Raw genomic sequence first — 16,023 nt, forward strand, 5'->3', positions numbered from 1 at the left:
CCCAAGCACAGGCTTCACTCAGTGGTCAAACTATCTTGGACACTATTCAATAAACAGTATAAAGGAAGGAAAATAAATTTTCAAATCACCTTTGAGGATAAAGGTCTTCTTAAAGACTGTTTATTCTGGCTACTCTAACAATCTCTGCAAAAAGCAACATGAGTCTTCTCTTTAATAGCTTATTGTGCTAGAACACCTTCTATGTTTCATATGAACCAAGAAGCCCTTTTCCTTCTACTAAAACCATATTCCAGCATTTTAGGTGATAGTTAGTGCTTTTATTGTATGATAAGATATTTTATTTACAAAATCCAAGGAATTGGTGTCCTCTATTCAATGCTGAATGGTAAAAATAAATTAAGGAAAACAAAACAAAACAACACTACTACAGCAAAATGGGATTTCTTGACAGTTGCCTCATTTGCCAAAACCTTTGGATATTTCGTTTGTACAGCATAAACAAAATCATATTATCTGCTGCAATTTAGCATGTGAGATTTTCTTTGTCTGAATAATCCTAAATTACAGTTTCTTGTCACAGAGTTTTGCTGTCAACTTGTGACACACTGTTCCTTATAAACCAAGGTACAAGCAAACAGGTTTTTTTAATTTAAAGTTCCATACTCTAGCACCTGAACACAGTACAGAGCACACTATACCCTTTCTTCCACTGATTTCCAATATTTACCTCTTTTAATATAAAATGTCTTTATTCACATAGGCTCCTGTGGTCTTGTGTCATAAGCATCCAATCTACTGAAAATCCTTTTTTTCTGTGACTAACCTCGAAGTGCCTTGACTAAAAGATGGTTTTGATTTTTAAATTTCATACTTAGTCACTGTGAAAAGAGGGCTTCTAGAGCAAAATATTTAACCCAATACAAAATTTCATGTAAATTTTAAGCAGCTAATCATGGAACACCAAACGCAGGATCTCACACCACTGAAGCCTGCAAACACAATTCCCTACATGCTAGACATTAGAACAGCTGAGCAGAAAAACTATATAAAACCTCTGTATCCTAAGCTGCTATTTCATACTCGAAGAGTCAAAACTCCCATTTGAACGTTTGTTTTACCTTAGGAAGATGCATAAGGAAATGCTTTTGCTGATTTTTATAGTGCTAACTGAGGATATTCATGCTTTCCACATATCTAGTTTTTCCAGCAGTTGTCAGGTAAAATCTCTTTGCCCTTATTCTTAGCCCTACCTTAAACAGGACTCAAGGCCCTAGAATATAGGATTTTGGACCAGAAACCTTTCTGAAACAGAACTCTGTGTTGTAGAAACAAAGAAGTCCAAGTTTATAGCTGTGTCTTGATGAAGTTTTAAATGTAAGACTTTCTCTCTCCTTTTTGGACTCCAAAAAGCTATTTCTCAGGCCAACAGCACCCACTCAACTTTGTCTGATGAAACAGCACCCTACATCAGTTCCTAGAGCTGTTAATCTCCAGGTGTTTTAAGACCAAAATAGCACATAGTACATAGTACAATGGCGGCCTATTTCATATTTATTAAATAAAATTATTCTTAAGGAAACAATTAATTACATTTTTAGATTTACTGTCTTAAACAAAGTCATAAAAATTTGCATTCAGATGCGTTATATTTGATGCTTCTCTACCTGCCCTGTACAATCCCAAACTACAGGTAATTTTAAAGCTACATAGCGATAGTGTTAAAGGGGAAAATTAAGACTGCTGCTTTCTATTCACTCATTGCTTAAATAACTTTTTGGAACTTTGAAAAATAAGTCTAAATGTAAATTAGCAGGTATTTTTCTACCAACTACATACACAAATTTAGGTTAAGAAAAATGCAGTGAATAAAAATGTGTTTTCCTTGTCATGTTATCATCTTTTTCCTTTATGAAAGACAGGTTGCTTTCTGTAATGTGGGAAATTATGTAATCTGCTGTCCATAAAATTTCATATACAAACGCTGTCTATATTCATATATACATGTGTAAGTATATTCTAAGAATATGGCTGGGGAGCAAACAAAGGCATCCTGTTTACATTGCCCTGAGCTCTATGGGCCAATTTTCCTGGGATCTATTTCCAATGGTGTTCTTTAGCACATCTCCCCTATTTTTCAACTGATAAAATAATTTAAATTGATGGGTTTTTTGCTAAAAAAATCAGAATGCATATTACTTAAAAGTATGTGTTTTAGAGTGGGTTTTTTTGTAGGCAGCGCATCTAAGGAACCCCATGATTACTTTTAGGTAATCAAACTGGATTATTTGTAAAATTTCTAACAGTCTGATTGCTCTTTGTGCTCTACAGGAATAGAGCTCTGTCTGCCCACGGCAGCTTTAACAGTACTTCTTTTGGAGAGGAAAGGAAGGAAATCAGAATCAGCTCCTCCACAAAGGGTCATGATGAAAACACATCATGAAGGTTGCCACTGCCGAATAGGTAAAAACATGGAAATAGTGCCAGAGAAAACAATTTGTAAAGTCACCCATTAGGCACCTTTGAAAGTTAGATAGAACCTAAAACCCAAGGAGATCGTTGTCAATCTGCTTCCAGGATAAGTTTAACATCTTTCTGGTGTCTCTCTTTCACAGATCCTTGAAGTAATGGCTTGTGGCACTCTTGGCCTCTTCTCTCAAAACACCACATCTCAGCTGTTAGTAACTCAGCAGAATAATCACATTTTCTGAACAGCAGTATTTCAACACCATGGAAGATCATCCTTCAAAGATAAAACTTTGGTGTCAACACATCACTAAAAAGTTTTAGGTTTTATTCTTTTAATCAACACAAATAATCACAAACATGTATCTATACAACTAATCTACTGCTGGGTTAAATTTCACCAAAGTCCTTCAGCTAAGGGACTTTAAAGTAACTCTGACAACTTAGTCTTTTATTGATATCTGATGTTTTTTTTTTTCTCTCTTGAGGCATTTCCTGTAGTTACATGCCAGTTGGGTGGCTCATGTCTAGATGACAAAGTTTGTGTGGAATGTATTCAAGCAGCAGCATGTGTAGATGTATGCACATATGTGTACACACACACAGGTGATGCACACATGCTGTATATTTGCCAAAAACATACTGACTTTTGATAAGGGTTTGAAGATCTCGTAAAAAAATCAGATGTTTCCAGTAACAGGTTAATCTCACCTTTCCAAACAGAATGGTTGCATACCAAACGTGGCAGTTTGCATTGGCATTTGGTATTGCAAATGTCCAATGTGTGATAACAGAGAAAGGAAAAGATCTGTGAAGGCAACAGAAATGCTGCAGACTTGCTTAAAAAATATCACCCCAACAGCCTGTGTGGTTGGAAGCTTTTACACAGTGGTCATCAGTGTCTAAAAGTACAGGTGCCTTTTAGGGCTGCTTAGAGAAAAATCAGTGCAACACACAAATGTTCCTATTGTGTTGGGGCTCACAATCCCTTCTACTGCAAAAGCAACAATGGCAGCACAATTCTGAGAAAACTGAATGCTGCTTGGGGTGTTATCCCATTATTAAAGAAAATTACAATAAAGCAAAATGCTTATATTATCTTACTATTATTAAATGTATTATACATTCATTGCATCCATCATCAGTTACTCTAAAGATTTTTTTCCTGGAATCGCATAAATTGTAAGTATAATTTTTAAAATACCAGGCATAAAGAAAATGACAAGGTGATGAGCAGCTAGAGCAATCTTTTAACACTGACAACTAAGTTGATGATTAATAAGTTTGAAAATAATACTAAAAAACATCACTAAGATGAAACAAAATTGTTCCGAGCAATTTCCCATCATGTTTTCTTTTGGTACTTTATGTGCAGTCTGTAGTACACATACAATTCTATATTATTTTAGAATTTCTATTAAACAGTTGCATATGTCCCAGACATGCAGCACATAACAGAGCAAGACCCTGAAGAAAACAAAACATCAAGAGAAACCACCAAGACAGCAAGCCAGGAACTGTTCACACCTACAGCCAAAGTTGCTTTACTTCCAAAATCCAATAATATTCAATTATGAATTTTCTATTACTGAATTTCAATATTTATGCCTTCAAAATAATCCCTCAAATGGGACTTGAGCAAAATTTAGAAAAAGTTGATCAAAGTGATTAGGAATATCTGCTTCAGAGCTCTTTAACACCTCAGACTGAAAGGCTTCCCAGGACCAGAGAACGCTGGGGTGTTATCCTCTCATCTAATCTTTACCACAATACAGAATATGCCTTATTTTGCTCAAGACAGGATTTGATAACTTAAATATTTCCGGCACAGGCTGACACCACTGAATTAGCACTCCAAGGACTTCCCTCTTATTTTCTTGCACATTGAGATAACTCTTAAAAAGGATGCTGTAATTTTACCTTGTAACTTGTGTAGTACTCTCTCTTCATATCTTATTTGCTAGACAGGGGGTTTAGATGACAAATCTTAAGCATGTGCACAGGGTCTGGAGTTATTAATTTGCCCACTACCATTTATCTCCAAGAAGGAATACAAATCTTTTTGTACAACTTAAAATGTTTCACAATTTAAGGCAAGAAATTAATTTCATTTTCTATTATGGCTACCTATTTGACACCACAGACTACTTGAAACCATTTTAATTAGTATAAGAACAGATAACTAATATATTACAGGCACAGAACTTTCCTTATCATAAAAGACCCCTGCCATTTATTACTGATTTTTGTACAGAATGCAGCAGTGAATCAAATATAAAATAATTCAAACTATATATTTGCACAATGAAATGTCAGAAAGAACTGAAGGAGCACGTATATCTTTACTGCAAGCCACATCATAGGACAACTGAATATCAAGCCCATTTTTACAGCAAGAATACAAACTCTAACTTTCAGTCTCTGCTCTGAAAAGAGACTTCAAGTGACAGACTTTAAATGAGTAATTGGTATTAGGTATGGTTATTTCAAGAAAAAAACCTGTAATTATTTCTGAAAAATATTACTGTTACCAAACTAGTGCCCGTTAGCAACCAAAATACCACACTTCTAACACAAATAAACCACTCTCTGCATAGGATGGAAAGCTTTTTAACTCCAGAGTAATTAAAATGCTACAGATTCAAAAATAAGTAGTATATAACTTAGTAACATCTTACTAACATTAAAGACCCAAAATACAGTAAATATCCATGAGCTATACACAGCTCATTTTCCTATATAATCAGAATACTTTATCCTTACTCAATACCTCCCTTCTTTCTAGGTCTCATACTCCAAGACACTATAGAATATTAGAACTGGAGAAAAATGTGTGGAATCAGCTACTTCCCATTTCCAAAGCTTGAGATGTTTGTTCACCTTAATCTTTCTTGTTGCAACCTAATCCCATTACTTCCTCCTCAACCAAAATGGGGGCGTGGAGGAAGGCACTTTATCATCTCCCTCTCTTTTCAGCTTCCCTTCATACATTTGAAGCCTGTTATTATGCCTCCATCTTTTTTTTCTCCTTCTGCAAGGTTTGTCACATTTTCTAAGCCTGCATCATATCAGGATGCAAAGCAAGTCCTTAGATGTGTTTTAAAGCTATTGAAATGTCAGCAATTATAGTGAGTGAAAATCCAGAAAAGTCAAACTTTTTTACCCATTCTTTAATCACAACTATTCAAAACCTTTTGAAATCTGAATTACATCTTTTTTCTCTAACAACTGTTACTCATTCCATAGTAATTTGATAGCATAACACTATGCAATCCCACTATAAATGTATCAGCTGATGACAGCCGTAAAGTCACCATTATACCAGAGTAGAAAAAAATAATTATATTTTAACAGAATTTGCCTTCCCTGGGCAAAGGTCAGAACAGAATTGATCACTCAGAGGTGGATAGTTACTTCTTTCAGAACTTCCTGAATTATCTCCTCGGAGTATAAACAGAAATTATTTAGGAAACTATTATAAAACTGTAAAAGTCTTCCAAGGACTGCGAGGCTTGCTATGCACATTCTCCTCCTTCCTTTCAAGATCAGGGATCTAAGAAACATCATGGGCTAAAGCAACTTACATTAAAAAAGGAAGGTTTTCTTGCAAATCATTTTATCTGTTTCACCAACAGTCAAACTAAGAGCTCAGATTTTACCTTTTAGGACATCTATCATGACAGCAGAAAACACAGTACTGAATCCAGAAGTACTTTGGTCAAGACACTGGGAAAAAGTTGTTTTAAGTCATGAGTGTGCTAGGGAAATGACCTGCAGTTTTTGTCCCAGTGCACACGACTTCTCTCCACTGCAGAGATCAAGTACAACCTCCGTCCCCAGCTTTGACTGCTCTCCAATTCAAAACAAGCTATGCCCTTGTAACTATAGCAACTTGATCCATGAGGAATATTACAGTATTGAAGATGTACTTTCAGAGTTACAGTTATCATCTTGTCATGCCTTTGAAAAGTTTTCAACCTGCATCCTCAAAGTTATTACTTAGGAGTTCCAAGGGAAAAATGCAACATGTGCTCAGGCAGCCATGGAACCAAAGGCTTAGTCTTGGTGGAAAGAGAAAGTTGGTGGTGTTCAGCCAGAAACTCAGAGCTGGCAGCAGCAAAGTGACACAGGATGCAGCTATAAAGAACACTGGCTCGGGTATCTTTTTTTTTTTAATTCTTTGTTATTCTTTTATCCTTTGATTTTTTGCATGCAACTTCTTATTTTATTTTCTCTTCATTTCAGTCACACTTAAACTCAGCTTCTAACTGGGTTGCCCCTTCTTCTACTCATATTTTTCTCTGTATGTTTCTGTTTTAATTATGGTTTTACCTTCCAGCTACCCTTAATATTTTTTTCTGTATTACCAATGGCATTGGCAGCATAAGGGGAAAAGAAACAGAATCACTATTTTCCTTCTTTATGTTTGCAATGTGCCTGATCCCAGCTATAATTCCAAAATCCTCTGAAACCCCAGTAACATTGATTTGACTTATCTATGGATTGCTGGTATTTTCTCCTGCAGAAATCCCTGGCCCACAATTTGGGCACCTCTATTACAATACTCATGATACTGTATACAATCTACTGGTTCACAAAGACTACATCCTTCAAAATATCATAAGGATGTAAACATATTTATTATGGGCTCTATATTAAAAATATCATAGCAGATAAAGCATTGAAATAATTACAATTCTTTTTTTAAAGCATTCTCTAGTCAAAATAGCTTCAGTTAAAATCACATCTACCAATAAAAATACGCATTCTTGCAGACAAGGTTTGAAAAAACACGTTGTAAAATTTATAATTTTACTGGTCTTATAAATTGATTTCAGCCATTATTGCACCACGCACATTTCACTAAAGGTGATGGAATGCTTATTTGGTTGATAGTTAATGTATCCCTGAAGAATAAAAGCTGTACTAATACATCATTTTGCTATAAAGGTGATATAGACAGCAAAAGAACATTTTGTCAACTTCAGGAGAAAAACTGAACTATTAAGAATTATTTAAAGCATCATAAAGCCTCAGCAAAATGTTCAATTGTCAATAAGGGTAGACATTAATCTTTCTATCCCCTTGAACAAAATTTTTACATATTGTGCTTGAGTTTACCAGATGTGAATCTTTATGCATTGCCTACTGCACATTAAAGAGCTGAGGAACCAACAAACCCTTTCAATGAAGAAATATTCCTTGAGAAGCAAAGGTCTGGTTAAAGAAACACCATTAAGGGAGAAGAAAAAGTCATGGCACAAAACTTTCCAGCACCCTCCTATATTCAGAGCCAACCCCATTCAGTTCTCATATTGAAAATGTTCCTCCTTCCACCAGTTAGTTTTAAGGGAAGGAGTTCCTGTTGACTTTGAAACCACCCACACAAGTGAAAAAGCAGCCCTACTGCAATATGCAAAGAACGTCCGAAGTATTGGACTTCATCCTCTCCTTCACTTCAAGGAGAATTCTCCAGTGCAGCAGTTGAAAAACTAAATTTTGAATCAGTATGAGTGCCTTGCCATCCTCAGCATACCCGGCCTTTTTGTTTCAACTATACATGAGTAAGACCTTTTGGTCTGTTAAATGTGTAATTTCTCCCCTAGCACCATGTATTTATACAAATCAAGGCTACCAGACATTATGGCAGATAGTGAACTTTATTTATAAGTACCTTCTCACTGCCTCTAACAGGATTGTTTACATGGAATTTAGTGACATCTCTCTGTAATAATCTGAGGTGTTCCTTCAACAAGGGAGGTTTCTTCCTCCTGAGAGAGCAACAATTGCAAAATGATGACTCTGAATGAGTTTCTCTTTAAAGACATTATCTTGATTTTTGAGCCATTAGTTCAGCTGATCAGCTCATCTGTACTATAAAATAAACTTTGAACCTTTAAAGAAAAGTTAATTTCATGTTACATTAAAAACATTAAATTCACATTACGTAAAATGTCTTTTTTATTTTTTTTTCCTTCCAGTAGAAAAACTTACCTGTACACTGTCCTCCATTTGTGGGATCCCCATAATACCCTGGCATGCAAGTCTCACACTGTTTTCCTGTTGTTAGGTTTTTGCACTGATCACAGACATTGCTGTTGATGCAGGTGCTGTGGCCATTACACTGGCAAGCTGGAATACAACATTTTAAAAGCTTCATTATTAAATTGCTCTTTGGAACAAAATCATCTCTATGTGATTATGAAATTTTAGTAAAATGTGATTAGTCCTGACAAATAACCAGCATAAATATATTTGCACTTTGACACAGAACCTCTTCAAAACAGCATTGCAATACAACATGCATTCACACAAAAACTGACTGTGTTGTGTCATGCGAGTTTTAAGGGGTATTCTTTGAGAAACAGGGATTTTTTGCCATTGGAGTGACTGAATTAGTCCTTTCAGCTTCAAAATGCTGTCCAGGCATTTCAGAAATCTTTGAAGAGGCAGTCTCACTAACTGAGACTCCATGAAAATTCCAATACCTACATGCAACCTACTGTGATGGAGAACATGAACTCACAGCTAAACACATCTGGTAGGGAGACAGAACTTCCAATATAAATTAACTAAATATTATCTTATTTGTAATTGTCCTGATCCTCATTGATTTTGGGACACAAAACATTTTAGGGACATTAGGACCACATTCAACAGCTCCAGTCCCTCCTCCTCGATTTTGACGAAAGTCAAAAAAACTGGATTCTTATTGACATAATTTTTTCACACCTGACCTTGAATGCACAAAATTGCTTTTTGTCAAATAGCAACACTATAAACCACTGATCTTGCAGCAGAGCTCCACTCCAGAGCTTCACATTTTGGGGAAACTCAGAAAGCACTGATCACTCCTGCAGCAAAATTCACAATGTGAATCCTGCCAAAATCATTGATCCTGCTGCCAGGTTTTGAAGGATGACCTCTCTATAGAGTGGAGTTTCATAGCTCATGGTGCCCAGCAGATTAGTGATCTGTCAATTATAGCAGCTTGTCAAGTGTCAAACCATGTCAGACCTGTCGATTCCTCAGTGCCAATGTGGTCCAAGACTTGGAAGAGGGCAGCTATCACAGTAAGATTGTATTTTTTTTTCTAAATTTGGATTTTTAATTTAAATGTCACAGTGATTGGTGTCTTGGCTAGGGGGAAAAAAAGGGGATTCTCACTGCATGATTTAAAAGTTTTTAGAGCTGCTTAATAATTTAGTAACTTAATATATTTATAGCCATTGTCAGACTTGGCTCATAAACCATTAAAACCTCCCAAGTTGACAATTTCCCCTTTCTTCAGTACCTATGCCTAGAGATTCTTCCAGACAAGTATTAAACATTTCTGTACCATTAGGTTTTCTCACTATCTTGACTAAATATCCAGAAATCACAGGTCTTATTCTCCTCAAGAATACCTGATTGTTAGATACCTTTGTGGTGTCTCCCTCCCTTGCAGTTTTGCTGCCATTCTCAGAAGAAGCTACACAAAAGTACCATGAGTTGCAGCTCCATTTTGGGGTTTGTGTACATGTTTTACACATTAAATTACTTAAAGCAAATGTAAAAAAATTCAGCCCAATGAATCAAAAGTAAAAACAGAGTACATTAAAGAGGTATTCTATTAAAGCAAGATTGCCTAATTAAGACTATATCATAGTGCAGGACAAATGCTTAATATTAATATTCTCTAACTAATGAGCCATTGATTCATACATTTTCTATTCTTGTTAATGCTTAGCTTTCTATTTCTTAATTTCTGTGTTATATAGGGTGGTAAAGGCAACCTTACTTGTAAATTTTTCTGCAAGTCATAATATTATCTGGTCATACATAACAGCTCTGAATTCTACATTTTGTTGAGTCTAAGTAAATGGAAGAGATTTTAAAACAAACTCAATAAAATATATACACAATAGAAAAATTACATTATATAATTGCTGATTTCCCTAAAAATATGCATCTCACTGAAAAAATTCAGAAGTGCAAGTTCAATAAATTTCAAAGCTGGTCCAGTGCAATCAAACCAGAGACATCAGTATTAAATAATTAAAATAGTCATTAAAATAATGAGACACTGTAACGACCATTAAGTAAAAATTAGGAGTTAAATTTGTAAAAGTTCTTTGTTCCTTAAATTGTTTTAATGTACACCACTGGCAGCAACAAATTCATTTTCCTCACATACAAAAATGTACTTCAGCTGAATCCTCAGTGAGGCTGCCCTGGAGAGAAGCAGTTTTATGTTTAATTTGCTTTTGACGTCTGTGTTGAAATAGTTGATGAAGCTGACAATTGTTGGTAATTACAGTTTTAAGAAAATAGTTAAAAGTAGGAAAACTTATGTAAAGGGTATCTCCATTACAATGTAGATCTAGTGTAAGGATACTTCATCTAGTTTTAAACAAATTAGTTAGAATCTACTCACACTGCTTTTCAGAGGAGAAATTTAGACTTTACAGAGAAGCTTGGGCTTGAATTCTACCTAAACCATTTTTCTCATGAGATGAATGTCAAAGCTATTTTTCTTTTATTTTTATATATGTGTTATTTGCAATTTTATTTATAACAATAGTTCAGTTAAACTAAGAATCTGATGAAAATAAAACCATATTCCTATCAAAAGAAATACTATGACAGCTTATTTGAAGCTTATTGATTTCAAAATGACCAGTCACAAAAATAATCATTTTCTTTACTGCCTGATGAATACTAATCTAAAAGTTTTGAACAAACAGAAAATAAGAAGAAGTTTAAACTTTTTATTAGCAGCACAATTGCCCAGAAGCTCTATAAGGAGGAAGGATATGGACTACAAGGAAAAATAAGTGCATGCCTGAATGAACATGAATTGTTTTCAATCTCCAAACTTCATGGTATAAATTATCTATTTATATTTGCATCCTAACTGCAAACTGTTCAGTAGGCTTACATAGACTTAGTCTAATTCTATCTTGCTTCAAGTACATGAAATGATTATTGTGCTAAGAATAAACTGTGTTAGTATAATCCATAACAGAAAATATTCTATGAAAATGAAAACAAAATCTTAGGAACAAAACCTCCAGCCTGAACAGATCAAAAATAAATTTCACATCAATTGAAATTTTAGTTCTATGTCTTCTGTAGTATTTGTCCCTTAAACCCATAAAGCAAGGGAATGTTAAATTGAAGCAGAACTTTAGACAATTCTTGGTAAGAATGTACAATGAATACAGAATTTTATCCATCAAGAATAAACATTAAACACAGCAGGTTTAGACAAGCAATATATTTATCTACCACAATTTCATTATTGGCAGAAATTGTGGATTGCACAGAAGACTTAATAATCCACTTATCAATACATACACTAAGTATTGAAATTTCTATACAACAACAACAGAATGTCATTTTATTGTTTCCAGAAAAGTACAAGAAGCTTCTTTGTTCAGGAAGTAGTATTAGATTATGTGGAAGGTTTCTTAAATTTTAACTGAAGATATGCAGCAGTGTTCACTTGATATTTCATTTCATTATTCTAAAACTTCTTAAAAACCCTCACTCTTTATATATGCATACTCAACAGAGAAAATAATCTGACAAGAAAAGCAGACAAGAAAGCAAACACAGCTTCATGTACCTATAAAAGTATTGATCTTACAGAAGCTTCAGCTTCTAAAATTATCAGCAGAAGAACATTTCCTGGAAAAACAACTTTAGCGCAGTTACACTATTTATTCTTAAAAAAAACCCAAAAAAACAAAAAAAAACCCACAAAGTTTTCAAGCTGTCTTTTAAACTGTATTACTTATTGTAAATTACTTCTGGAGGGCTGTCAAAGTCCCCAGTGTGCGTTGCATTTGCCTGCAGTCCTCCACTGTGCTTCCAGCACCTGATATCTTCCTTACTTTTCCAACAAACTCAGAAATTAAAATACTATAATCAGACTGGTGTGGCTTAAATTGAGACTTCAGAGACTCTCTTTAAAGCTGCACAAGCATATATATATTCTATCCACTCTGAGTGCCTAAAAGGTCAGCTGGAAGCACAGCTCAGGTTTTGGCATCCCCCTCCATTCTGTCAGCTGGACTTGGCAAGAGCAGGAGGGAATTTTGTGTCCATTAGTCTTTTCCTATGGATAATTTCTCCCCAGTTGCACTCCTTCATGGATCCAGAAGCCACAAGAAAGCAAGAGCTGAAGAAAATTCATATACTTTGATTTCTAAATGTGGAAGGATAGGCTGGGTGAGAACCTATCTACAATCAAATGGCAATTTTGGCTAAACTACTTGCCCCGCATTTCACATGTCAAGCTCCACTTACGTCTAATAGACAAACAAACTCTACATTTAGGAATATTTTGTAAAAGACAAGTCTTTCATGAAAATGCTATTTGCATTACTTAGAACAATTATGTTATTCTGGTGTGTTTAAACTCTTATTTCATATATAATTAAGAAGGGAAGCAAACCTTACCTGGACACTGGATAAAAGACCACTCATAATTTTTTTCTTTTGGGCAAAGAGTAGCATCGAGCACCATTTCATTGGAGTGGACACTGGCAGGCTTCATTGGGCCTCTTGAGGAGCCTTCCAAGCACTGTCCTTTGCCAGTGTTACTGGGATCGTTGCACCATCCACACCCTGGCTGCTCCAAACACTGTCCACAGGTCCTCAGCCCAGAGCAGTTTTGAGCTGTAGGACATTGAATACAATATTAATGCATTGTTTTTAAAATAAGATGCTCGCATTTTCCAACAGGAGGTGGAGCATTTCTTTTTCCTTGCACAATTTTTTTTTTAAAGTCAGTAATACTAGTAAGAAAATCTCAGTTTTCATTAGAAGTTGTACAAAAGATGCAGCAGGTGTTACACCACAGTGCAACAATAAAAACTTCAAATCGACAAAGATAACGAAGCACAACAAGAATATTGCACATCTTCATTATACACACAAAAATACATATTGTTTATTTATAGTTTATTTATAAGTAGGCTATAATGCATTTTTTACTAATTTTACTGAGATTAACAGCCTGTCCAACAGGAAAACTAGAGTTCAACACAAGGTCAATAAAACAAGAGTGATGATATTTATAAATATAAAAAAACACAGCATCATTCAAATTCAAACAAAAATTATTTTGGCCACAAAGTACCCCTGGATGTCACATGAGTATTTGCCTACAAATATGACTTAGTCTTCTTACATACAGCTTTTGAAACAAGCCAGCAAACCACACATCTCATTTAAATTAACTATATCTTAAGGTTCTCATCAATTAATCAGGTTTCATTTTTTAAATTGCATTCTAAAATCCAAACCTCCCTTTAGGTCTTTCATACTCTCTTCTTTATAATAATTAAACAGTTTTTCTCATATTTCAAACCTGTTTAGAACCAAATAAAACTAGTATTCTGAAGTTACTGTCATTTTTTATTAATAAGAAATTAACATTTTAGTAACTTCAAGAACACCATTAAAGTTCCCAAGCTTCTTCAAGCTTCTTCTGATACATCTGAGTTTTTTTTAATTACTGTTGTAACACTGGATCAAATTTACATCAGACTCACTCAAACATTGATCAGTATGGGTCCCTGTCTCTCCTTACATTAACTTTATAGGCTTTCAAAATTAAATTTTAAAAGCACACATGAAGGTGAAGCCAGAATTACCTAAGTTTCTTTTTAAAAAGAAGAAACTAATTCAAAGATTCCCAGAGTTATTTTGAAGGACACTCAAATGGTTTCCACATGAGGGTAACATCTCTCAGCTGCAGCCAGGGCACTGCATCCAAATAATGCTCGCAGCTACCTGGGCTCCTCTGGTCCACAAAAGGAATACTACTGAATTATTTCATTGCAAACTAAATTAACTGACAGCAGAATAAAGCCAGCTCCCCTGACTTCAGCAACTATTAGAATTGTTTAAAAGTAATGAAAGAAAAAAATACTGCACAGTCTAAAGATACCTGCAGGCATCAGGAAAACAGGTAGTGAGGAGTCTGAGTGAGTCTCAAAACAGACTTGGAAGATTCCAGGAGGAAAATGTTTCAAAGGAAATGTTTCAAGTTTCCCAAATATGGAAAATAGAAGGGATGGGAAAAGGCCAACTGTTGTTGCAAATTGTCAAACATGAAAAATAAGTTTTAAACCATTGGAGCTGAAGCTGAATGATACAAATTTGGGCTTTTGAATACATTAGAGGATCAGCAGAAAAATAAAGACCATCATTCTGTACTGGCTGGCTTGCCCTTTCAGAGATGCACTCTAAACAATCCAGACAAATCTCATGCTGCTATTTATACTCATGCTGCTATTTATAAGGCCCTGAAATATCAGCTGCATTATCTTTACAGAAGCTAAAACAGAACCAAAAGTGAAAATCCTCAGCTATTATCTGTAGTGGCATTCAGCTGAAAAACTGAAGAGAGCTGAGAAGCAATTGTTGATGGAAGAAGGGGATATTCAAGCAGCAATTTTGTTTTCTTTGAAATTCTAGAGGTGGTCCAAGGTTGTTCAACTGTCAGCTATTCAATCAAAAGTCATAATGGATGGAAGATGTAGGGAAGAGTGGAAATGCAAGTTTTTGGCAAGTAGGTATTAAAATGACAATATGTCACCAATAAAACAGCATTCCTCATTTTTAATTCCATGTTGTGAAAATAAATGTGAAGTTCTTGGTTGGGTTTTTGTGTTGGTTTTGGTTTTTTTGCATTTTAAATCATACATGCTTGTCTGATTTTTTTCTCATTCACAGCAAAACATCCAAAAGCTCAGAAATTAGTCATTCAAAATAAAAAAGAAATAAAATTTTAAAAACAAGGAGGATTTTTTAAAGGTATAGTTCCAGTGTGTTTTTCAAGTAGAAACACTATCCCTTGATAAGGGAATCCACTTAACAATTAATTACTTCAGCAGCAATAATAATATATCTACCTAATAAAATTTTCAAGACATTTAGACTAAAATAAGAACTGGACCATGCTTCTTTTGGACATCCATTTTGTTGTTTAAATGCAAAATATCTGATGCTATAAAACTCTGTAAAAACTGCTTACAGCCACAGAATCTTGGTTTTTTTCTAATTTGTTGAATAGAAAGTACATTTTCATACAAAATTGCCTTTACATAATGTTGAACTGGTATATAGCAAATCCCTTTTGCCTTATTTAATATAAACTTTTACAGACCTGACAAAAATGACAATCAAATTAAAAACAATTTCTTATGTTCCCCAAACAAATTGAATCAGTGTGATGTGCAAGCACTACACAGAGAAAAACTGAATTGAAACTTCAGGCTGACATAATATCTGCTAGTTAAAAAACATAAGCATCATTTATGTGGTATTCTGTCAATTTTATCTCCAGATTTTCAATCTATTTATGTTCTGCCACAACTCACTACCAATATTTTATAAGTTACAAAATTGATTCCTATACAAGAGAGGAAAAAAAAAGGTCTGTGAATGATTATGAGAGGGAAACCTTTATATAACTACAGAATTGTTATTCCAAACATATTGACAAGAGATTAAGTGTTCCTATTACCTTTTACACTGAACTTGGGCACTAGAACCTGAATTAATACCTGAAATTAAGTAACTTAGCTGAAAAGTTTTCCAGAA

General features: G+C 34.7%; 1 protein-coding gene across 1 annotated transcript in view; it reads right to left on the minus strand.

Annotated features, from left to right (window-relative positions):
- Window positions 1-16,023, minus strand: part of ATRNL1 (attractin like 1) — a 431,538-nt gene that overhangs the window by 308,936 nt on the left and 106,579 nt on the right. The window contains exons 18-19 of the mRNA XM_062496081.1: window positions 12,871-13,089; window positions 8,419-8,556 (exon numbers count right to left, since the gene is read on the minus strand). Of these exons, the coding sequence (XP_062352065.1) occupies window positions 8,419-8,556; window positions 12,871-13,089 (357 nt within the window). The remainder of the gene's footprint in view (window positions 1-8,418; window positions 8,557-12,870; window positions 13,090-16,023) is intronic.

Source organism: Cinclus cinclus, chromosome 7 (assembly GCF_963662255.1).
Source record: "Cinclus cinclus chromosome 7, bCinCin1.1, whole genome shotgun sequence".
Taxonomy (NCBI): domain Eukaryota; kingdom Metazoa; phylum Chordata; class Aves; order Passeriformes; family Cinclidae; genus Cinclus; species Cinclus cinclus.